The sequence below is a fragment of the Molossus molossus genome, unplaced genomic scaffold (genome assembly GCF_014108415.1).
Source record: "Molossus molossus isolate mMolMol1 unplaced genomic scaffold, mMolMol1.p scaffold_m16_p_8, whole genome shotgun sequence".
Classification (NCBI taxonomy): Eukaryota; Metazoa; Chordata; class Mammalia; order Chiroptera; family Molossidae; genus Molossus; species Molossus molossus.
Window position 1 is genome coordinate 30,893,576 of NW_023425402.1, and position 25,130 is coordinate 30,918,705.

Consider the following 25,130-nt stretch of genomic DNA (forward strand, 5'->3'; position numbering starts at 1 on the left):
GGTTAGCAGGGCTACAAATGCTTCCCTTACATTGTGTCCTGTTTAGCTTTTCCTGTCTCATTCCTGAAAATATTTATCATATTTTCTATATGCCCACATTATATGCTATATGTCCATGTCAGTTTTACAAAATACAATTACTAATGTCTTTTCAGTTTCTAGTTAAAGTCCCTCAGTAGGCCCAGAAGTTTCTGTCTCGTTCATAGGTGTAAGGACTTGCCTCTATCGTCTTATAATAGATTAGTTTATACAATCAGGAAGTTTTGAAGGGTTTATAACAACAAGCAGAAATAGATTTGATTAAGGTAACTAATTAATTGATATAGTCTAAGTTGGCTTTTTTTTCTGGACAAAATATTAAATGAGTATTATCCGTACCTTTAAAGGACTACTCTTCTAGTAGAGCCAGTAACAAGGAAAGAAACATTAACCCATAAGTGAGTATTAGGAAATAAATAGTAGTTGTCCACCTCTAAAATGTGGTTTAAAAGTTGTGCTTATCACACATTCCAGTTGCAATAAAAAGCCTACTATGTGCCAGTTTTATGGTAGAGGCATTGCTGCTGAAGATAAAAATAGACCTTGTGTTGTCAGCAGTATGTAAGTGGTGACCTTTTTCCCAGACTACTTCTGCATTAATTGGACCTCCTTCAGTTATAGCTGAAGAGATCCCAATCAATAATCTTTAATGATAATCAGTGATGTTATTGACTGATGTGACTCAAAAAACTAGACATAGCCTGGTTTCAGGTATGGATGAATTCAGGGGTTCCAATAATATCCTTTGATCTGCCCATTCTCTATCTCTTACTTGGGCTCTCTCCTGTATAGTACAAAGTAGCCACCACAGTCACATGATACTAGTTTTGCAATCTGAGCAGAAAGAAGTAATTTTTACAGACAGTGCTAGGAGAAAAGTTACAGGAAGATTTGATTACCGTAGATCAGCAATTTTCAACCTTTTTCATCTCATGACACACATATACTAATTCCTAAAATTCTGCAGCACACAAAAAATTATTTAATTTTTTGTCAATCTGACAAAAAAAATAGGTGTAATTTTGATTCATTCACACTGGATGGCTATTGTTATGCTGGCTGTTGTCATGTTTTAATTTGACAGTCTACTGGGAAAGATGTCAGTGCACCTGACTAAAATTCAGGCATTGCGTGTTTTAAAAAGGATTTCTGCATACCTGTTGAAAATCGCTGCCTTAGATTATACATATGTCCACTTCTAACTCACTGGTACTGTCAGGAACGCTACATATACAAGATTTTTCTAAGAGAAAGAAAGAAATTAAAAGAGCCCCAAGCTACCAAGTTTCACGCCTTTCCCTTTCCTCCACTGTGCTTTAGAGTAACTTTCTTGATTATTCCCCCAGTGTGTTTATATACCTGGATTTGGAGTCAGATAGCCCCATCTGCCAATGTATATAGGTTTTCTGTCGCCCATTCTTAAGAAGCCATCATTCATAGAGAAAACAAAGCAAAACAAAACAAAAATATAATATAATTAAACTGCCATTTGACCCAGTGATCTCAAGTCTAGGAATATGTCTTAAGAAGCCTGAAACGCGAATCAGAAATTATATATGTACCCCATGTTCATAGCAGCACTATGTATAATTGCTAAGATCTGGAAGCAGCCCAAGTGTCCATCAACAGTTGAGTAGATTAAAAAAGCAGTGGTACATATATACAATGGAACACTATACAGCTGTAAGAAAGAAAGATCTCTGATCCTTTGAGACAACATGGAAGGACCTGGAGAACATTATGCCCAGCAAAATAAGCCAGTCAGAGAAAGACAAGTATCACATGATCTCACTTATTTGTGGAATATAATGAACAAAATAAGATGATGAACAAAATAGACCCAGAGACGTAGAAGTAGGGTTCAGACTGACAAACTTCAGAGATGGGGGTAGGAGGGAGGGAAGAGATAAACTGAAGAACTTTTGCATATAAGCATAACCAAAGGATATAGACAACAATGCTGGGGGGTGGGGGGTGGAAACGGGAGGAGGCTGTCAATGGGAGAAAAAGGAGAAATGTCTGTAACAAAAAAAAAATTAATTAGAAAAAAGAAATAAAAAGATCAATAAAAACATATTTTAAAGTGGAAAAAACAAATATAAGCTCTTACCTTCTTTACAAATACAGTAATGATTCCCATCTACCAAAATCAAGCATGTTGAGTTGTTTCTGCAAAGGTCTGTGAGTGGATCACAGGGGTGATAGTGTTGATGGCAAAATTTCCCAGTATAAAAGGGTGGGCATAGGCATACAAATTGCCCAGGGATGGTAGATTCTTGACAAAGAGCTCCATTCATGCATGGGTCAGAGTCACATTCATTTATTTCTTCACTACAGTTTTGTCCAGTCCATCCAGATGCACATTCACAGCTGAAATAAAATTTAAAAAAAATATGAACAATGCTGATCCAAATTTATTATTTGCATTTTCAATGTAATTGCTATATTGAAGTAATACCATATTTATTTATGACAAGATTAATAAATTGTACATACTTTAAAAATAGTTTGCCTAATTTCATGAGACAATTTAATGTATATTACTACAAAACTCTCTACATTGGCTGGAATACAATTTAAAAATCATTTGGTAAATTTCTGACATAGTTATACCACTAAGACATATCAAAGAACAATAATGCTACCAATATCAATTTAGCAGTCATTGAACTGAATTACCAATTGAGAAAATCTTCTCAATGATTTCTTTTATGTAAAATAAGTTTTACCAATGGAATCACTATTTATAAGCCTTAGATGATATTTAATTTAATATCTTTAGTAACATGTGATTTTTATAATTTACCAGAATATTTATAAGATGCTGTTATGTTAAGCATCTTTGTTTCAATTCTTGTAAACTTTAAAAACATATTTAAACATATTTAAAAACATGAATAATGTGGAAAAACTGAAGAGAAAGCAAACAAATAAAATTAAGGCATTTGGATCTTGTCTGTACATCACAGACTTCAGCTCAGTTTAACCCTCAACCGTCCAGTATCTGTCACTGTTTTGGAAATGTTTTACTTCAAATAGCATTTTAGCTGAACATCTTCCATCAAACTTGGCTACTACTAAGTTCTGATACTAAGGGAGAGAGAATTCTGACAAATAACAATATTACTCAAATAAGCAAAATGGAGAGGCAATCATGAAACCTGCTGATATGGGGTAAATGAGAGGATTGTTGATCAACTGGTCGAGTGGCAGGCAACCGAAAACTGGGCAGGTTCGGAGACAGAACTCCTGTCGGTCTGTAGACAAGGCAGACCTCCAAATCTTGAGTAAATAAATGTACTATTTGGCAAGTAACAAATTATGAGACAAGGCATAGAGGATATTAGAAGTATTATTTTCAGAAAAGAATTCCTTTACTCATAGATTAGATACATAAGATAATTTGAAAAGAATATTACATTGCTGAAAAATCCAACATGCTAAATGATAAGCAATATTTTACTAAAAAACAAAAAGAAAAGGGGTGAAGAAGGTAGAGAAGAAAATGGAAGGAAGGAAGGAAGAGGGAGGGAGGGAGGAAGGAAGGAAGGGAAAGAAAAGAAAGAAAAAAGAAATGAAAAGAAGAGAGGGAGAAAAAAAATGAAAGAAGAAGGAAGGGAGAAAAGAAAGAAAGAATAAATAACTGAACTTTCAGGGTCAACGCCCCAGGAATAGCTAGGACATTCTTTTTCTTTTTTTCTTTTTAATTTTCTTTTTTTTATTATTATTTAATTTATTTTTGTTACAGATATTTCTCCTTTTTCCTCCACTGATTCCCCCCTCTCTATCCCTCCCCACCTGTCCCCACCTCTGTTGTCCATTTCCATTGTTCATACATACATACATTTAAGTTCTGTGGTTTATCTCTAGGACATTCTTTTTTAATGAATACAGAAAATACCAATATTGTGAGAGGAAATAGTTAAATGATTGGCTTGCACTGGTAGCTGAAACTAATACTAAGTAGATATAATACCCATTAAATTAACACGAAAATGAATAGGGGACATGATGGTTTTAGGTATAACTGATTAATGATGCATTAACTAGTTCTATAAGATTGAATCCAATCTAAAAAAAAAAAGGTAGATTTTAACAGGTAATTTTTTAAAATGTGTTAGTGTACAGAAAGTGATTACTACCAAGCATATTGAATATTTCTTTGTAAGGTATGTTTGCCAAAAGCAAAATTTAAAACTGAAATAAATCATAGATTTGAAATATAAAAGTTATTTTATGAATGTGTTATTTTTCAAGAGTAAATAAAAATCATTTATATATTTTTTTCCCTAACATATAATGACATTATTTTGGTGGCGATTTGCCCTTATTTGCTTAGATTATCTCAGAATAATTATTTATAGGGCACGCTTTTACTTAAAAAAAAGCTACTATAGTGTTACTCCCCTCATCTTTGATTATCTTCTATATCCCTTCATGAAATTGAGTATTTCCCCAAAAGACTATATTATCATTTCTTTATAAATTCTGCACAGGATTTCACCTTGCCCTCAATTTGCTTGCCACACCCTTTAGGAAATCATCACATATACTATCTTGTAATATAAATATTTGCATGATTTGCTTCTACTATTAAGCTTTCAATTCCTCGATATGTAAGAATTTTCTAAATATTTTTACTCTCATGTATATAACATTTTGAAAATATACATATTGAATAATATGTGATCTTCAGTTGGAATCATGTAGAGTTGCCTGAATTCTTTCTTTTGGGTAATTGAGGATTACAGGGCTTAATAAAATAGGTAAGCTCAGATAATTGTAAAGGTTAAATACAATAATGAATAAAAAGTATTTGTAGTTCCTGACATCATCATTGCCTAGCCACCTACAGTGGTTACTGAGAGGGTTAATAATGTTTTAACAAAATTAAACTCCACTCTGACCAGTTATTCCTGCACGTAAACACCCGAGCAGTTTTCTAAAAAAAAAACCCTGGGACTGACACCCAGAGGAGACATAAAGCTAAGGGTTAATGGTGGCCTTGGAAAACCTGGAGGGACCATAAAAAGAAAGAGATTAATGATGGCCCAGACCTCTGCTGAAGCTGATTCCTCCTTTACCTCTGAGACAGCTTATATCAGCCCCGGCACCAATTATGTGGCACCAAGAGAATGTGGGGTTTATTAACGTGGTGTTTTTGTAGTTTCTGTAGTTTGTGTCTATATAAAGCCAGAAAACAACGAAAGTGGCTGCTGGGCTTTTTTTTTTTTTTTAGCTCTACCCGCCTGCACCCAGGCGCATGCAATAAAGCTATTTTGCTCTACACTGGCCTTGTGTTGTAGATGTGATCTCCTGCCGGCTCACACCTTTTAGTTACTAGGTGCTGCCACAGAATTTTAAAAAGCATTTGTTACTCTATTTATGCCTAAGTAAAATATGCATCTCAAGAATGAATATTGCCTCAATTTCTAGTGTTATTTTTCATGTATTTGTCAAGTCATCATATGTTAATACTATCAAATATATTCTCTAATTTGATTCTTCCAAGAAAGCATTGAAGTAGGTCGAAGAGGTGACCACATGCTTACTATACAGAAGGGAGAGCTGGAAGTGCCCCAAAGTAATGGTGATTCATCTATTTGTGACGCTGTTAGCACACTGGAGAACTGAAACCCAGACACCTTCCTCCTAGTTTCCTCCCTTCTTTTCCTTTTTTCCCATTTTACATAAATCCATTGTAAGACTATTCAACATTTGGTGAAATAATGTGAAAATGAGAAATAACAAAATGTGAACAAAATAGCGTCAGTGCGTTTATTTTATTTGAAGTTATTTTACTTCTTAGGGTTGCTGCAGAAATATTTATATTTCTCTTTTTCTTATATTCCTTCATGAGTACATAATTTTAACCTGATTCCTTTATAAGACTTTCCTGTGAATAACCTACAATGCTTGACTATTTAGCATATGTGCTGAAGGTTTGTTTTATCTTTTCAAATAACAGGTGGCCCAAGATTTCATGTGGTGTCCTTACAAGGACCAAATCCTCGAGAAAGCATCTGGCCGTATGTCAGTAGTACTGATGATGCCAAGATGAGGCCTATTGAGATGAATGGGTATTTTTTAGAAAATTACATTTCAAGGAACAAAGTCACTACTAATAACTAATACTCAGACCTACACATTTATATATTTGAATCTTCTTTTATACATGTCGGAGGAACTAGTCTTGAATGGATGAAAAAATATATTTTATGTGAGAGTTTCAATCTGTTTTTTAGGTTGTACCATGAAGTAATTCAAAATTCAGTGTGATCTGGCAGGGTTTCCCAAACTCACAGCTAGAAGCAGAGACTTTATGGATTAAAAGAAACAAACAAGAAAAAACACAACTTTATGACTTTTCAAGTGTACAATTTCGAGTAGTCAACACTTGAAAACTAATTGATTGTGTGCTTAAAGGTAGATTAGTATACTCTAATTTGCTGTCTTCCCTAGTGAGAGAACCAAAAATTCATTGACATAAAATACATTAAATTATTTCTAAGCAAGAACAACATTTCAATTTTAAATGTTTATTTAAAGTACCAAAGCTAATAATAAAAAATAAAGTAGAAGTCATTGTTAAAAAATAGAGGAAAAATGGAAAATTCACTAAAGAAATTAATTATATTTTAAAAACTTAGTAGATTCTAGTTTCTAAGTATTAACCGTTGTATTTGATTATTTTAAATATTGATATGCAGGAACTAAATATTATTTAGCAACATTTATCTATGTTTGAACCTGTTTTGTATAAGTATACCCGGTTTTTTGGCTATAAATGTATAAATACAAGTCTAACAGTATACATAGCTTAAAAGTGCTTTTCTTATAAGAATTAGTTCATTTGTTTTTGCAGCCATTACTTGTATGCAAAATAAAATTCCAACCAAAACTACAAGGTGAAAAAGAAATTATGAGACAGTGGATCAGAAAATAGTATTATAGTTTTAATGTCTTAAAAAAATAGGAGCATAGAAAAAGAAAGAAAAAATATGGGTTACTCAACTATATTATTCACTCTTTATTTTAATGTTTTATCTATGTACTTCTTTGTTCCTTCATTTATTTATATCATCCGGTCCACCATCAACCAAACTATATAGTTTGAATTATATAGTTCATTATACAATGAATTATGAGATGGTCACTACTATATGTTTAACCATTGTAATTCTCTTGGAGAAAAATGTGGAAACATTGTAGCTCATTTAGACAGATAAAATTTATTTCAAATAAAAGATTTATATTAGTGAACATTAAAAGCGAAAAGCAGTATTAAAACATACTCAGAGGAACATCAATAAAATATTAAGATGTAAAAACACACGTGGAGATTGATATGGGTGGACATAAAAGATAGAGAGGACCTAAAAACTGACAGCAAGAAAAGGTTAAAAACAATAGAAACAATAGTAAAACTAACTTATTTTACTTCTACTCTTAAAAATGTGCAAGTTTGTTCTTTTTAACTATGGCAGTATAGACTCAAATAGTCATAGAGTAGACGATGGGTTAAAATAGGAAGAGTTTGAGAGCATAAAAATCATTTAGGAAGCTACTTTTTATTGATGGTAAAAGATTATGAGAACCTAAACAAAGGCATTCATTAGGTATATTGTATTTGATGTACATTTCTAATGAAGGCTTGAGAAAAACTGAATGATGATTAGTATAAACTGACAGGAATGGTGAAAAGCTGGTGGATTTTTGCTTCAGTATTAGAAAGTGGTGCCATCAGGTATAATAGGAAAGACAATATGAGGATTGGAAAGGGAGACAGGGTATGGATACTTAATGTAAGTTACTTAAATAAACATAATTGAATGATTTAAGATGTTTTCCTATATATAGTAAGAAATTCAAACATGTCCCTGGCTGATTTGGCTCAGCAGTTAGAGCATTGGCCCTTGGATGGAAGGGTCGCAGGTTTGATTCCTGATCAGGGGCATGTACCTGGGTTGCAGGTTTGATCCCCTGTCCCAGTAGGGGTCATGTGGGAGGCATCTAATCAATGTGTCTCTCTTACATCAATGTTTCTGTCTCTTCCTTCCACTCTATCTAAAAAGTAATGAACAAATATCTTTGAGAGAGGATTTTTTTAAAAAAAGGAAATTCAAATATGGAATTTTGCAGAAAAATCAAGGCTTCTGTTAAAAATTCAAGGGGCAGTTTAACAAATATTTTCAGAAATAGTTTAGGATCAAATAAGATTAATATTGGCCTTTGTTTTTTTTTGAACTAAAATATGAAGTTAATTTATTAGAAACAAACAATAACCACACTTCATGTTATTATATATTCTTACATATTTATAGAGTCTAAGAATATTTGAATGGGAAAATAATAAGTAGAAAATCCTACTAGTGAGATTACCTACAAAGAACTTGATGGATGGAAAACAAGTCTTCCTTCGATATGTTATTTTAAGGGTAAAGAGCGAATTATGGAGTGTATACTCTAAATACATTCAAGAATTTCTACTTTAATATTAATTTATAAAGGACCTTTTTATTCGGTCTGTCATTCCTCATTGTGTTGCTGGTGGATGTCGGAGTTTTGTGGTGTCACGAGGCAGCCAGACACTTGGTAGGCCTATCCGTTTCTAATGGCAGAAATATTGCTCTGTCCCACTCACTCAAGGATACAGATGCCTGGCAGCTTTGCATCAGTCCCAGAACAGAAAACATAGTAACAGGTTCAGGCCGAAGAGTACGAAGAGCACGTAAACTTGCCTTTTGAGCCATGGGACTGAATGGCCTCTTCAGTATGAGAGGCATTCGTAGGTTTGCTTCGAATGTGATGGCAAAGATGTCTTATAAATTTTAGGACAAACCCCAGCTGATGAATTAGGGTTAGAGCAGGCCCAGAGGGATACTAGTTGATGGTAAAGGGATGTAAAGTGGGTAGTGGAGGGGGAAGATGAAGTTTACTAGTGATGGCCTGTGGACCAGCAGAAGGGATAAGTGCTATAATTTATCATATGGAACTTTTTCTTATAATTTATTGCAGAAAAAGAGGCTAACCAGAATTCTAAAGTAACATTTTGCAGAACTTACAAAAAGTATATGAATCTGAGGGTGGATGGTATGGTTTCATTTATTTGTTTGTTTATTTACACTTATAAAGGAGTATAATGTTAAGATATGTAATTGTTTTACACAAAAATGTTGTACATTTTCGATGAGTATATCTTTTTTTTTTTTTTTTATCCTCACCTGAGGACATTTTTGCATTTATTTTCAGATAGAGCAGGAGGGAGAAAGGGAGGAAGAGAGAGAAAGAGACATCAATGTGAGAGAGACACATTGAGTAGTGGCCACCCACACGACCCCAACCAGGGCCGGGGATGAACTCGGGACTTTCTGGTCCATGGGCTGACGCTCTAACCACTGAGCAAAACCAGCTAGGGCTCAATGAGTAGTATATCTTGACAAATTTGGCCATATGAATACACCTGATATCATCACCATTATCAAGGTAGCAAACATACTCATGTCCTTCAAAAAATTCTCTGTGGTTTTTTGTTTTGGTGATATGTATGTGCATGTGTGAGTGTATATGTGTGAGTTGTGGTTAGAACACGTAACATGAGATAGCTAGTCAACATATTTCAAAGTGCACACTATTGTATTATTAGCTACAAGTGCTAGTGGATGCATTCAACCTAGGACTGAAATCTTCATTTCCCCAACTCCTGGGAATGTTGGTGCTGATAGCTATAATTACCCTCAAATGGAAAGAAGTGTTTTACTCAAAGTCACTCCCTTTTCTGTGGGACAACTCACCCTCAATGTTTGGTTGATGCAGGGCACAAAGGATGAGTTACAGTTCCTCAGTGTGAAACAACTCTACTAGGTCATCCCTCTCTAGAGCTCCCAGTTGGATTGCAGAGTTTTCATTGTTTTTGCACTGCAATTCATCTTCGGCTCTGTCTCACTCTACATCTTTAATTCTCCCACAGATGTTTTCCTTTCTTTTTCAAAAGCTTCACTGTGATATAAATGATATACAAAAACACAGCACACATTTCAAAAGCACTCCACAGTAAACTTCCAGCATGCCAATTTTCATCTCAGGGTTTGATTCCTGGGGAATTGAACCTATAATGCATTCCCCATGAGTGACTGCCAAATGCTTTTATTTTACTTCTAGAAATATATGCATGTAAGAGCACAAACATATGTCTTCAAAGTGCTTTTCTGTTTTGTTGCTTAAAACAGAAAAAAAAAATTTGAAAGAACATAAATGATAGTAAGAGGGCACTGGCTACAGAATCTAGAATAATTAAACCAAATAACATATTTTTATGTGATGAGTTAGAAAAATACTCATTTCAAAATGCCATTATATAACATTTAAACTATAATATATAAACTTGATTTCAACTGTGTTATATATTAGCATATATGCACTTCCGTATATATATATAAAATCTTTGGAAGCACAAGAGACAATAAGGAGTATAGAGTAAAAACATGTACTCAGAGCATCAGGTGTTCTAGATTCAAATGCCTTATAGTAGTTGTGCAAACTTGAGTAAGTTATTTCTCAAAGTCCCTGTTCCCAAAGAATGGGGGTGATGAAATATCTTCCTCAAATAAGAACTAAATTAACTATTACCTATAAAATATTTAAAGACATACCTGGATATAATGGGCACTTTGATTAAGACTATTATTATTAAATATAGATATATTGAAGAGTGGGTTGATGGAAAATGAAAAATTCTATTTTTTGATATAATTCTGTAGTAGTAAAGTTTTTACTAAAAGCATGCAATATCTTTAGAATAAAACAACTTTTTTTCAAACAGTGATTCTCACTCTGTCTTAATTTTGAAGGTTCCTTTTATTCTAAAGCATGAGTTAACAGTCCATGGTTCTTGTTTATTCTTTTATTTGTTCTCTTTCATCTTTTATGTATAGAGGTCTGCCTAAGCATGGTATCTGCACGTAAAGAAGATGAGTGAGTTTTCGTTGGATCTCCTCATGTCCACCCGGTGGATGGTCAATCATTTTAACATCACTTATTAAAAGTGTGATTATTATACATTTCATTTCATTTTTTGCTTTGCAGAGCATCTCTCAGATTGGTGAGAGTATCCCATCAATTTACTTTCTGCTTAACTTGGCATCATCACCAAATAAAGAAATAAATGTGTATACCTTCCTTTCTGGTATTTCTCTTCTCTCTTTTTTCTTTTGTTAATCCTTACCTGAGGATATATTTCCATTGATTATTTTTAAGATAGAGTGGACAAAAAGGAGGGAGGTAGGGAGGGAGAGAGAGAGAGAGAGAGAGAGAGAGAGAGAGAGAGATGTGAGAGAGACAGATTGATTGGTTGCCTCCCACACAACCCCAACTGGGGTGGGGATAGAACCAGCAACCCAGGTATGTACCCTTGAGTGGGAATCAAACCTTTGACCCTTCAGTCTGGTCCACAGCCCAATGCTCTAAACGCTGAGCACAACATTGGAGAGAAAACCATTGCTGTACCAGAGACAACCCCCTTTCTGCCTGCCAGGTTTCTCCTGGAATAGGTTTGGCATAAATCCTGAAGCTTCCCAGAACAGCAACTTCTTCATGTGGTAGACCTACAATGGTGGAAAATATTCTTGCCTCTAGCCCTTATACTTCTAAAATAGAAAATAAGATTAGTGCTTCTCCAGATTCTCCGCCATTATGCTGAAAAGGTTTTTAGGACACACAGCTCTGTAGGGTTACATGTTTTTCAATCTGATCCTATCACACTATATTTTACTTATATTCCCAATATTTCTGGAAGGTGGAAGATGCTGTTCCCTTGTCGGCAGGACTAGTGCTGTCTTCCTCTTCTTTATAGTTTGTTGTTGTTCACATAAAAAGGATACCTGCTGGTGTGGCTCAGTGGATTGATTGTCCTCCCATGGACTGAGAGGTCCGGGTTTGATTCTGGGTCAGGGCACATGCCCTGGTTGCAGGCTCGATCCCCAGTAGGGGTCATGCAGGAGGAAGCTGGTTGATGTTTCTATCTCTCTCTCCCTTCCTCTCTCCCCCTAAAAAATCAATAAAAACATTTTTTTAAAAGGATACAAGGAAAGTCACCCTAGGTAATTATGAATTTGACATCGTAGAATTTTCAGATTACTATGTCATTAATGAGGTCATAGAAATAAATTTAATTTGGGTTATATGAAGAGTTTGAGGTATTTATTGGAGGAAAATTTATTATTTCCTTACGTATGTTCAACAATAAGATACTTGACTCCCTATAAAGTGATGCAGCTGGCTTATTATTTCTTTACATATGTTCAGCAATAAGATATTTGACTTCCTATAAAGTGATGCAAAGATTCTCTTCTGTAAAGATTTTGTAGCTTGACACCAATGATTTTACTCCTATTGGGATGCATTCAGCAATGAGTAAGTGCAAAGTCAAGTTGACTTGTTAACTAGAAAAGTTGCATGGTAGAAGAAATAGGACCAATTTTGACAAATGTGGTATCAAAACCTGGGAAATTGCACGTATCAAGCTGCTGAAGGAGCATTTTGCTTTCCAGAACTCAACTGTGAGTAAATTAAAACAATCTTCTAGTGTTTTTCTTTGAGTGCCAGACATGCACCAGCTATCAATAAATACACGCTAATTCATTTTGCTCCAAATATAAAAATAAACTCTAATTTTTAGTAGTAAAGTTAGAGTTTAATATTTTCTTCCAAATTTCCCCAAGGAAATGTTTGAAATTCAATGACACTAAATATGTAAGTACTACTCTATTGATGCCTACATTACATCCAGTGTTGAACTTCAGAATATTTAGTAATATGCTAATCACAGTGCTGCTGAAATGTGAAATTGTGAAGTATATAAAATTCTTAGATATGGAGTTCCACCAGCTCATCCTCTCTCATCCATTCTTCAGCTGCCTGAGACATTGTGCTGCTGGCCAACTCACCATTTTGGTTAAGGTCTCATCATTTGAGCTTTTTAGTTTGTTGTCTCCTTATTGAATCTTATTTTTCTATATTCCTTTTCATCAGGAATTTATTCAGTAAGCCACCAATTTATATTTTATTTGTAACAATGAATTAAATAAAATGTTTACCCTTTTCTCACACATTTCAACTTTAATAAAATCCTTCAATGTCTCCATTGAAAAGTGGTTGCTATACCTGCTATTAAAGCCACGCAGTATATTAATGTTTTCAAGGATAATAGTGGTCCCAACACCAGGTATTATGATCATTTTAATAGAAATAAAGGAGTCCTCTAACATAAATGAAAATCTTAGTTTACTGTTTTTTCATTTTTATTTTATTTATAAAGTTTTTATTAGCAGAGACTACAAATATAATGAAATTTTAAAATGTTTGCTTATTTTCCCTATGTAAATCTATAAAACATTTTAGTGTTTGATTTAATGTACTTTATTATATTCATCTATATCCTCCTAAACTTTAGATATATAACCTGATTTTTTTCATGCCGAAATCTTTTCATTTTTAATTTCAGATTATAGATGCTATAATATTGAACTGGGAAAGTAGTGTGGATGTTAGCACCCATTCTCCCTTGCCAATTTCTTCATATAACTAATTTTATTCAGGCATCTACATGCTTCATTTTGTTACACACTGAATTGGAAATTGATCCTATCCTGATAATCCATGCCAAGTGTGAGTCTGATTGCCCTAAGACAGTGAATTTTAACTCCAGCTACATGTCAAAATCACTTGTTAGCTTTTGAAAATCCTGGAGCTCAGATTGCACCCAAGGCTGATTAAATCTGAACCTGTCAGTGTCGGGAGCAGGTCTTAGCATTTTCTAAGTGGTTCTCATGTGCAACCAAGTTTATTGGTCTCCTGAAGATTTTGTTTGGGAACCCAGGACTAAACTAATTCGCACTGATTTAGCATGGACATTAGATACAATACAAGTCAAAAAGTTTAGGAGGATATAGATGAATATAATAAAGTACATTAAATCAGACACTAAAATGTTTTATAGATTTACATATGAAAATAGGGTGCATCCTTTCTCATATTAATGAGGCAGACTCCAGAAATGGTGCTGTCTCTCTCTCTCATTTGATGCCATGGGGTATATATGTAAAGCCAGGAGGCTACCATCACTTTGCCACCATAAAGTAGTTTGTTGGCACGTAGACACATTAGCATACAGAATATGACACAACTAGGGAAATAATTTCAGATACTATGAAGCATAATATTGATCATATAAGTCGAATTGCTTTTTTTTTATCTTCAATCATTTAATTCTCACTTGATCAGCATTATGTTTTGTAGCATCTGAAATGTAGAACACAATAATTAAATTAAATTTAGGAATGTAGATTTGTGCCTATATGCCAGACATTTCATGTGAATAGAAGGGATTGGATGTAAATAGATTCAATTATGAACTATGGATATTTTTATGTCTATAGATTGTGTTGATTTCAGACTTAAAGTCCTTTTCTTTTACAATAGCAATTTAAGGGACACATACAAACATGCATAAAAATAATGACAAAACATTAACATGGAGGGGTGAGTAAAATGGTAGTAATTTTAGAATGTGTTTTAACTTAAGCAACTATCAATTTACTATTTTTATTATTTTTATTGATTTTAGAGAGAGAGGAAGAGAGAGGGAGAAATAGAAACATCAATGAGAGAAAACATCGACTGGCCGCCTTCAGCATCCCTCCCCCTGGGGATCACGCCCACAACCTGGACATGTGCTCTTACTGGGAATTGAACTGATGATCTCTTGTCGCATGGGTCGACGCTCAACCACTGAGCTACACCGGCTGGGCAGAAACACTACCTTTAAATTTGCTTTGTTATTCCCAAATATTGTTTTCAATTTTATGTATTTATTTATTTTTTTTAAATCTAGTTTGTTTGATTTTCTAGGTTTAATTTTTTTTTTTTTTTTGTCCTCACCCAGGGACATTTTTCCATTTTTTGTACAGATAGAGTGGGAGGGAGAAAGAGAAAGAGAGAGAGAGAGAGAAACATCGACACATCGAGTGGCTGCCATCCACATGACCAACCAGGGCCAGGGACAAACTGCAATGTAGAACACAATAATTGTACGTGCCCTTAGCGGGAACCGAACCTGGGTCTCTCCAGACCACAGGCCGACGCTCTAACCGCTGAGCCAAACCGGCCAGGGCAAAATTTTTTTTAAATGTCATTGTATGTGGTCTTTAATTTATTAACTTGGAATTTTGTGCATATCTCCTCACCTGCCTTTGCATTTCCTTTTTGATAAATATCTCAAGACATATAAAACCACTGACATTCTTTCTTTGGTATCTTCAAGAAAAACGACTCCTTTCCCATGTCTGCCAAAATGAATCCTGATAAATGGTGACATTATGATGTGTTAATATACCAGCATTAGCACGTAAGATTGAACTTTAATTCCAGCACATGTGACAACAATCCAGGCAAATAATGTCTAAAAATAAACTTTGGTCTGTTGACAAGGGGTAGTAAAAATTCCATTAGAGAGTTCTATAGCTCCCTAAATTTGGCTGGAAAGTTCTAAAGAAAAAAGGCTTTTAGAAATGCTGGGGAGTGGCATTATGTATAGGAATGTGAAGCAGAAAAAAATAATATTTGTGAATTCTTCCTATACACAAAACACTATATTAGGAACCATGTGCATGTTATTTCAACAAGACTGAAAAGTAAGTACCATACTTCTTGATTTAAAGCTAATGGTACTGATTCTCAATAAAGACTCCAAGTTGCTAAAGAACACAAGGAGAAGAAACAAACAAACACAGGGTTAAAAATGATTCATAGGTTTAAATGTAAAATAAAAACCTGTACAACTTCCAAAGGACAGCATTGGAGAAACTCAACGTGATGAACGTTTTAAATACAACACCACTTTTGTGATTTATAAAAGAAAACATGATAAACTGGACTTCATTAAAACTAAAAACTTCTTCTCTGAAAATGATACTGTTAAGAATATGGAAAGACTAAGCACTAACTGAGAAAAGAATCATTGCAAAACATATATCTGATGTTACTAAAATATACAAAGAATTCTTAAATCTCAGTAACTCATTTAAAAATGGACAAAATATTTGAACAGATACTTCATCAAATAAGATATACAAATGACAGATATACATACATGTGAAAAGATACTTGGCATCATATATCACTAGGAATTTCAAATGAAACACACCTCTCAGGATGAGTAAAATTTTAAATACTGATAACACCTAATGCTGGCAGGGAATACAGGCAGCAGACCTTTCGCTGGTGGGAATGCAAAATGGTACGCTTGCTTTGGAAGACAGTCTGGCAATTTCTTACAAAGCTAAACATGTGTAGGCTTAACATAAGATACATCAATCACATTCCTAGATTTTAACTCAAATAAGTTGAAAATCTATGCACAAACACACACACACACACTCACATAAATACACACAAAGCTGCCTATGGACCTTTATAGAGGCCTATTTATATTTTCCAAAATTTGGAATCAACTAAGCTGTCCTTAAAACAAACAAACAACAACAACAACAAAAAACACCCTGTGGTATAGCTATACAAAGGAGTATTTAGCAATAAAAAGAAATGAGTTATCAAGCTATAAAAAGTTAAAGGAAACAAAATGTATGTCACTAAGTGAATAAAGCCAGTCTGAAAAAAAAACTACACACTATATAATTCTATCTATGTGACATTCTTATTGTTGCCAAGTGTTAGGAGAGGAACAATGAATATATGGGCACAGAGCATTTTTAAGGCAGTGAAACTGTTCTGTATTATATTAAAATGGTGAATGCATGAAATTATACATTTGTCAAAACCTACAGAATTATAGAACACAAAGAATGGAGCCTAATATAAACTATGAACTATAAGTAGTAGTAATGTATCAATATTGGTTTATCAGTGATAATGAATGTAACACACTATGTAAGATGTTAATTATAGGAGATACCATATTAATATAATTTTTAATAACTAGAGAAACTGTGTGTTTGAAGAGGAAAGGGGATTATATGAAAACATTTAGTATTTTCTGCACATTTTTTTTATAATAAAAAACTGCACCAAATATATACTTAAAAGTTTTCAGAAAAAAGGTAGGGCTAGAATTTGAACACAGATCTATGCCAGTTTACTGAAACAAGAAAAACTAAAATGAATTCACGTGACCACAGAAGAAATAATCAATCCACTAAAGATATATTACAACAAAAGAGATTGAAGCCCAAGTTGAAAATCCAAATTAGCAGAAAGAATGTGGGATTCTCGAAATAAGGGAACAAAAATGCAGATTCTGAAAAAACAATGTCAACTTGATTTTAATAGTCAAGAAGGGCTAGACAAGAAAAATTTCTCCTTTTAAAGGGTTCTCTTTCTCTAAAAGAAAATAATCAACATTAAGTCAATTTAAATAAAGTAAATAACAAAATGTGTCTGCCTCTACAGTTGGAGCTAGAAAGGGATCCATGGGTTAAAATTAGTATGACAAATGTTCAACAACATTCTAAAAGTAAGCATGTTTGTGGCAATCAGGACAATAGTATTTAGTAGATGTTCAAAAAATTTCACAAGTCAACATAAATATTTTTAAATGGCTAGGTATATGCACATTTCTATGTTATAACATTAATAGCAGAAAGAGTAATTAATTCATTTACGCAACGAAACAGGTGTCTTAAAGCATACAGGATGCTTGGGGTACAGTAGCCTTCTAACGAAATAGAGCACTTCTTTATAAGTCTAGCAAGGGAAACTGACTTAAAGCAAACAAATAAATAAACAAAACTGCAACTCCAAGTCTATATTATATATATCTATGATGGTGGACGAGGTAGTGAGAAAGACGTTTTATAGGCTATTATAAGCGGATATCTGTGTCTTAGGGGCCTGAGAGAAGGGGCATGGGAGAGGGAAAAGGGTAGGTAGATGTGTTTAAAACATTGAGAGAATACCAGTATCAGGTATATATATTCCCTGAAAAGTCAGCTGTGTTCTCCTTTTAAATTAATTTTCAATTGAAAAATATTTGAGAGCCATTTATATCCATTTTTTTTATTCTAAGTTTATGGTGAATGCTAAAACAATAGCTGTATTCTCAATCACTGTATAAAGCTAGGAAGGATTAATGACCTGCCACAATACTATAAAATCATAACCTCCTGAGAATTGTAAAGGAATATAGGGAACAAGTTTGAAATCCTCATGTTTTTTATGGGAGGTAAACCAAAAACAATTTCTTTTGTTAAGCATTTTATTTAACTTCTCAAAATATTTTAAGTACCTTCAATCTAAGGATACAGTCTTGCTCAGGAAAAATGTAAGTATAAACATAATGTTTTAAGCTTTTGAAAAAGAAAGAAGGTAGACCCTCAAAAATGGTATTTGTAATTAATTTTTTATAATAAGTCATGCATTGATTGTGATTTTCTTTAAATTTGAAGACTAAACACTGAGGAAATAGAGGCAGATTAGGCAGTGAGGGACGGGACCATCAGAAGGGAAAGATGAGACACGCAGGAAGTTGAGATGATTTGGGGCTCAGCACACCAGCAGAGCCTAGTGTACAGCTAATTTGGAGGTTTATTTGGACTCTACAGATCTCAAAATAAAGCTAAAATCAACATGGGAAATTGCGTTTCCAAGGTCAGAAGCCCCAGCCCCCATTTGCAGAAGTGTAAATTAGAAGGTCTTAGAAGGAGCACAGGTCAATTACATAACAAAAAAACCTGGAAAGGCTGGTTTCAGGCAAGAGGGGAACAGCAATTGTTATTTACTGTTAAAGAATACAGTGTGGGCAAGTTTGACCTATTCCAATTAATATACCTACTTGTTTCTGGGAGCAAGGCAATAAGATTGCTGAATGAGTTCAGCTGTGAAACTATAGACTGTGTTTCTTTTGCAGAGAGCCAGGTTACTTTATAAATGATTATAGAAAACCAAAACTGGATTTAAGAAAAGAAAGCAAAAGCAAGCATAGGGTTGTTCAAGGGCGTTTCCCCTCCTCCTCACTTCATGCCTGGGGGGAGAAGTGGAAATTATAATAAAAAGGGAAACCACAAAGGTCCCTCTAGATACCTGGGGCTATTTTATTTGTTCTTAACCACACCCAAATAAACTGTCTCTTCCCTGGGAGTGAAGCTTCTGTGCCAATGTCAGGAGTATCTAATCAATGTCTGTTTTTAAATCAGAATCTGTCCACTTCCAACTAGGGAAAGTTATGGAATAATATCTATCTTTGCTAATCAGATCTGCCCCAATTCACCTAATAGGGCAAGCTTATTATTATTTATTATTATTATTTTAAATATTTTTTATTGATTTTTTAGAGAGAGATAGAAACATTGATGTGAGAGAGATACATCAATCAGCTGCCTCTTGCATGTCCCCCACCAGGATTGAGCCCACAACCCCGGCATGTGCCCTGACCAGGAATGGAACTGGGGACCTCTCAGTGCATGGGATGATGCTCAATCCACTGAGCCACACCAGTCAGGCAGGACAAGCTTTTTAAATCAGTGATGCCCACATATGCTTTTTCCAGAAGTGTAATATGAATTTAGAGCTGGATGACCTAGGGCTAAACCCAGCCAGGTGGAAAACACAAGCTTTAACATGTATGGATGTTACTAAAGTAGAATTCCTTGAAAGGACCAATTGCAGGCTAGCAAGGTGTATATCTACCCCCAGATAAAGGAGCCTCCCTAGCAACCCACTTGGGTCTCATCCCTGCTGCAGGGAGTTTGTCTATCTTTCAAATAAAATTTTCCTTTCACTTACCCCTTTGTCATGAACTCATTCTTCGATTTTGCCAGACAACAAATCTGGACCTGATCGCCACTGCTTCAACATGAGGAATATTTAGGCTATACATGTTACAATTTCTGACAAAATAAAGTATATGTTTTCCTCTGTAGAGGAATAATACTTTTTGATACTGAAGTTTAAGAAAAATTGTATGCTCCGCTCTTTAATATGGGACATTGGGAAACATAACGGGCCATAGTTTCTAGTATAGCTTTGCAAGAGATACAGAAATGTTCAAACAGACATCTTTTAAACAGATTCTGCGTGAAAAATTGAAAGTACAATGTAACAGGGTAACTTTGCACACACAAACATTTTTTGAGTGAAAGGGATATCTAACTTTTGGGTAAGGCTTTTCCACATATCAATTATTCTGTTATTTTGGAAATCAGTGAACCTCAGGGCATTCTTTAGAAATATCCACAAATTATTTAGAAAACCAAATATGTAAAAGGAAATAAACTTAATGAAACACACCTAAGACAGTTAAATAGTTAATATTCTCAAAAGCATCTAACAATCTGGAGGTCTGTTGTCTGTATCCACTTCAGTTAACCTTAACAAAGATGTTATCTTCAGAGTAAAATACTTGTAACATTTAATATTTTAAGGTACATTCAGGAAATGTGCACATTATTTTAAGATATTTTTCTATATTTTGCATGACAAAAATAGTTTTAGAGAATTGAGAATTACTTGTACTCAAAGCAACTTCAACATTTATGCTTATTAGGGAAAAAAAAAATCTATCAAGTGACCTCAAACAAAACTAAAATACAAACTCCCAGCTACTTGGAGATATTTGGAACTTCTCAGTATAAGTAAAAGCATGGCATTGAACAACTGTTTTATCACTGAGATGACAAAGAATGGCAGGTGATGATCGTAAATAACGGGAAGTGTTGAGTACTGGAGAAAGAAGTTCTAAATTCTACATTGCTTCTGTCAGTCGCATCTCATTGAAAAATCAGTTAATCCAAAGAGCTCTGGTTTTTTCATGTTTGGAACAGGAATGATATCAGTATGTCATCTGTCCATACACATAAGGCAAATTAGAAACAATGCCATGAAAACTCTGTTAAAATGAACACGATACGTAAATACTCATCTACTTTTCATACTGAAAAATGAATGCATTGTGTTTGTTTTTAATAATTTACCAAAAGTTGATAGCAAAAGTGCAGTTTTTAAAAGACGAACACATAGCAGAAGGAAGGCAGGAAATTAACTATGAATGGCCTTAAGGACATTTTCTGGAGTGCTGGGTATGCTGTCATCTTGATTTTGCCGGTAGTTACATGGGTCAATTCCATTGCCAAAACTCCTCTAAATTTATATAGAAGATTTTCCTTCCTGCATTACTGTATGTAAAAACAAAACAAAACAAAACAAAAAAAAAACCTTAAGAACAATTGATTGCCTTATGAAGAAGCCGTTTCTCTTAAGATACTGCTCTACCAACTCCCTCCCCCAAAAGGAAACAGTTACAAAAAAATAGGCTACTGAAAAGAAGTGAGAAAAATGCAGGGGCTCTGTGTATTTGATTATATCAAATCACTTTTTAAAAATAACACAGCATGTAATTCAGATTAATGGCAATTTCAGAAAACAATGAAAATACAGACTTTATATAAAAAAAGAGAACCACATTTATATTCTTTCCCTCTTTGGGCAACTGTTTGTTACCTTTTTGCTACAGTTCAACACTAAGTAATTTTAGTAGCAAAACCCATATTCCTGAGTCTACATTTCATGCCTGTCATACTCATTGCCCTCACATGCAACATCAGATCTGAGGCAAACAATGACCAACGGTTTTCACTTCATTTCTAGTGAAAGATTTCTCAGTATATCTGATTGTTTTGTTTTTGCTTTACATTTTTAAAATAATTTTTCTTTATTGATTTTAGAAAGAGAAGAAGGGACGAGGAGAGAGACAGAAACATCGATGAGAGACAACATCGACTGGCCACCTCCTGCACATCCCCCACTAAGGACTGGGCCCACAACCTGGGCATGTGCTGGTGACCGGGAATCAAACTGGTGACCTCTGGTGCAGGGGTTGACACTCAACAAGTGAGCCACAGCGGCTGAGCACATAGGGATCTTTTTACAGATGGGAAACAACCAGGAACTTTATTTATTCTGAAAAATATCATGGTGTCAGATAAAACTGTATTTTAATTCACTTCTTTCTTTTCTGTTTACAACACAGCTTCAGTCAAGTAGAGAGTTCATTTATTCGTTCAAAAAATGGTTTTTGAATACCGTTTAGTTTTTCACTTGTCTACAGATAATATAATACCACATCACAAGTTCTGTAAGAGCCTCTCACTACAAGAAACAGGGATGATTTTTCCTTCCCTTTTATTTTATTATTTTTTTCCTTAATTGATTATAGAGAGAGAGGAAACGAGAAAGGGAGAGAGAGATAGAAACATTGTTGAGAGAGAACATCGACTGGCCACCTCCTGCATGTCCCTACTTGGCATGGGGCCCACCGCTCTTTAACATTGATTTTGCCTTACCTACTGAAAATATCTGTCTTGGTTCTTACACATATAAAATGGACATGTATAAAGCCTCACTAAGAGATTTTGTTCTAGCAGAAAATGACATAAACTCGAAGTGCTTGGTATAAATAGTCTCATTAATTGCTTTTGTGAACGTAATATTAAAACTTTCCAATAGATAATTAGATAAAATCTGTCCAAAATTTGAATGCACGCATACTTTGATCCACCAATGCACTTCCAGGAATTTATTGTATAAATATACAGGCATAGGCATGTCAAGAGGCATATGTAATTAATTTCTCCCCAAAATAGTTTATAATTATAAATATTAAAAATTGCCTCAGTGGTCATTATACTATATCCATAAAATAAAATATGGTGTAGCTATCAAAAAGGGAGGTGACAGAACCACATACCAATATATATGTTATTCAGACCTCAGGTATTCATAAAGGAAAAACACTTCCTTTGCTCAAAGTGACTATTACACATAAATTGCTGTTTCTTGGATTAAAATTCTGCAATGAGTTATTTTAAATTAGCAGTTATTTTACATTTATTATTAGTATTTTTGCCTCTGTACATAAGCTAAGCAAACAAAAAGAAAGAAAAAAAAAAGAGAAATCTCCCATAATACACCAGAACTTTGTAGTTTTCATTCAATGAGTTAAACACATATAGAACAATATAGATTTTTTTTACTTATATTCATTCCATTTCAAACTTTTTTCAGTTATATCCTTTAAATTTTCTTAAACATCCTCAGAAAAAGCATAGAAAATGTTGATGCATAGTTTCCTAATTTAAGGCATGTAGTACAACTTTGCATAAATTATAAACTGAGGAAAAGAAACAAAATTCACATGTTCAGCTGGGGGCAAACCTTCATGATGCTTGAAAGTCTACTTTGCAGGGTCCCATAAGAAAAGCAGGCCAAGCATCTCCATGAATGCCAATTACACCGGCAGCAAAGGAATCAGATGCAGTTGGCAAAACATGCTCCAGAGTGTGGCATCTGGGTCTTCTGACTGCCATACAGAGCCCCATCTGTAGCTAAAGCTGTTGACTCTGCTTTGGGGGAAGAATAATCAGAAATAAAGAAGGCAGTTAAATTCTAAACTGTGCCAGGAATGGCAGAAGGCAGGTTCCAGTCAGCATTCAAATTACATCCCTAGACCAATTTGCTTTTTAATGTCTTGAAACTGTGTAAACACTAAACTATGTTAACTCCAGTAGTTTACTGATGAGTTTAGAGATGAGCACATGTAGGTAGTTCAGTAACTTAGGATACACAGATCACCTAAAGAGATTTAATATTCCAGCAAAAACATTCATTTTCCTAACATGTTTCTTATCAAAGAATATAAGTTATGGTCAATAAAATGCAATTCTTATTTGATATATTAAAATATGCTATGTTGAGAATTTATCCTGGCCCATCTGTAAATTTTCTCAAGTAGTATAAAATTTAACAATTTTCTTTTAAATTTTTCATAAGCTTTCTTTAGAGTGACTCTTTAAAAATTGAGTTAAGATAGTCATTGTATCCATTGCTGAGACTTCTGAAATTTAAGCATAGTGGAAATTTGTGGGAAAATTTCAGAGAGCCCTAAAACTTAAATAATAAACTGTTATTAATTATAAAAGAATAAAGAATTGCTTTTTAGTATTCTTCATTTGCTATACCTATTAATATATAGACAGGGATGAGTTGCTATCTATATGATTCCATGGACTGGTAATTTGGAGATGTTGCTCTACTCTTATTCATACATATATTTTTGATAACACGATAGATGTTGGGAATAATAAAAACTAGTAATGTTTAGAAACAGACTCGAAGATGCAGAGAACAGACTGATATTTGCCAGAGAAGAGGAGCACTGAGGAGCCAGGTGAAAACGATGAAGGGATTACAAAGTACAAATGGGTCCTTATAAAATAGTCCCAATGATAGAAAAGCACAGCATAGAAAGTACAATCAACAATATTGTAATAACTATATACTGTGCCAAGTTTGTACTTGAAATAACGAGGGAATCACTTTGTAAATTTATGACTGTCTGCTCTAGCCTGTGTGATTCAGTTGGTTGGAGCATTAACCATACACTAAAAGGTTGCTGGTTTGAGTCCCAGTCAGAGCACACACCCAGGTTGCAGGTTCGATTCCCATCTGGGGACCGTGCGGGAGACAACTGATGGATGTTTTTCTCTCACATTGATATCTCTCTCTCTCTCTCTCATCTCCCTCTCCCTTTCCCTCTCTAAAACCAATTTTTAAAAAATTGAAAAGTAAAGTATAGAAATGTCTAACCACTATGTATATGCCTAAAACTAATACAAAAAACAAAAACAAAACCAAAAAAAACCTTGAATGTCAACTATAATTAAAAATTTTAATTTATAAAAATAAAATAAAAACTAGTGATAGAGTTTACAATATATCAAAAAAGAGCTAAATACTTTGTGTATAGAATTTTATTTAATTATTACCATAACTCTTTTAGACATATTTATTATTATGGCTACTTTTTAGATAAGAAAACTGGAAAATTAGGGATATAATCAAACTTTATGTCCTATGTCTAGACATTTTGACTCTGGAATCCAAGCTTTCTCTCCCTCTTATTCTTGCCCACTCTGGCTCTCTCTCTTCTTCCATCTCTTACAAGTAATATAAAATATAATTTGGTATAGTCACTTCAGTCATGGCAAAGAAAGGGTTTCTAAAAATCTACTTTTCCATTTTAAAGA

At 34.1% G+C, this 25,130-nt stretch overlaps 1 protein-coding gene across 1 annotated transcript in view; it reads right to left on the reverse strand.

The window, feature by feature from the left end:
* The window catches only part of EYS (eyes shut homolog), a 1,629,530-nt gene that overhangs the window by 1,004,338 nt on the left and 600,062 nt on the right, over positions 1–25,130 (reverse strand). Inside the window, 1 exon segment of the mRNA XM_036248740.1 lies at positions 2,150–2,409. Coding sequence (XP_036104633.1) covers positions 2,150–2,409 — 260 coding nt within the window.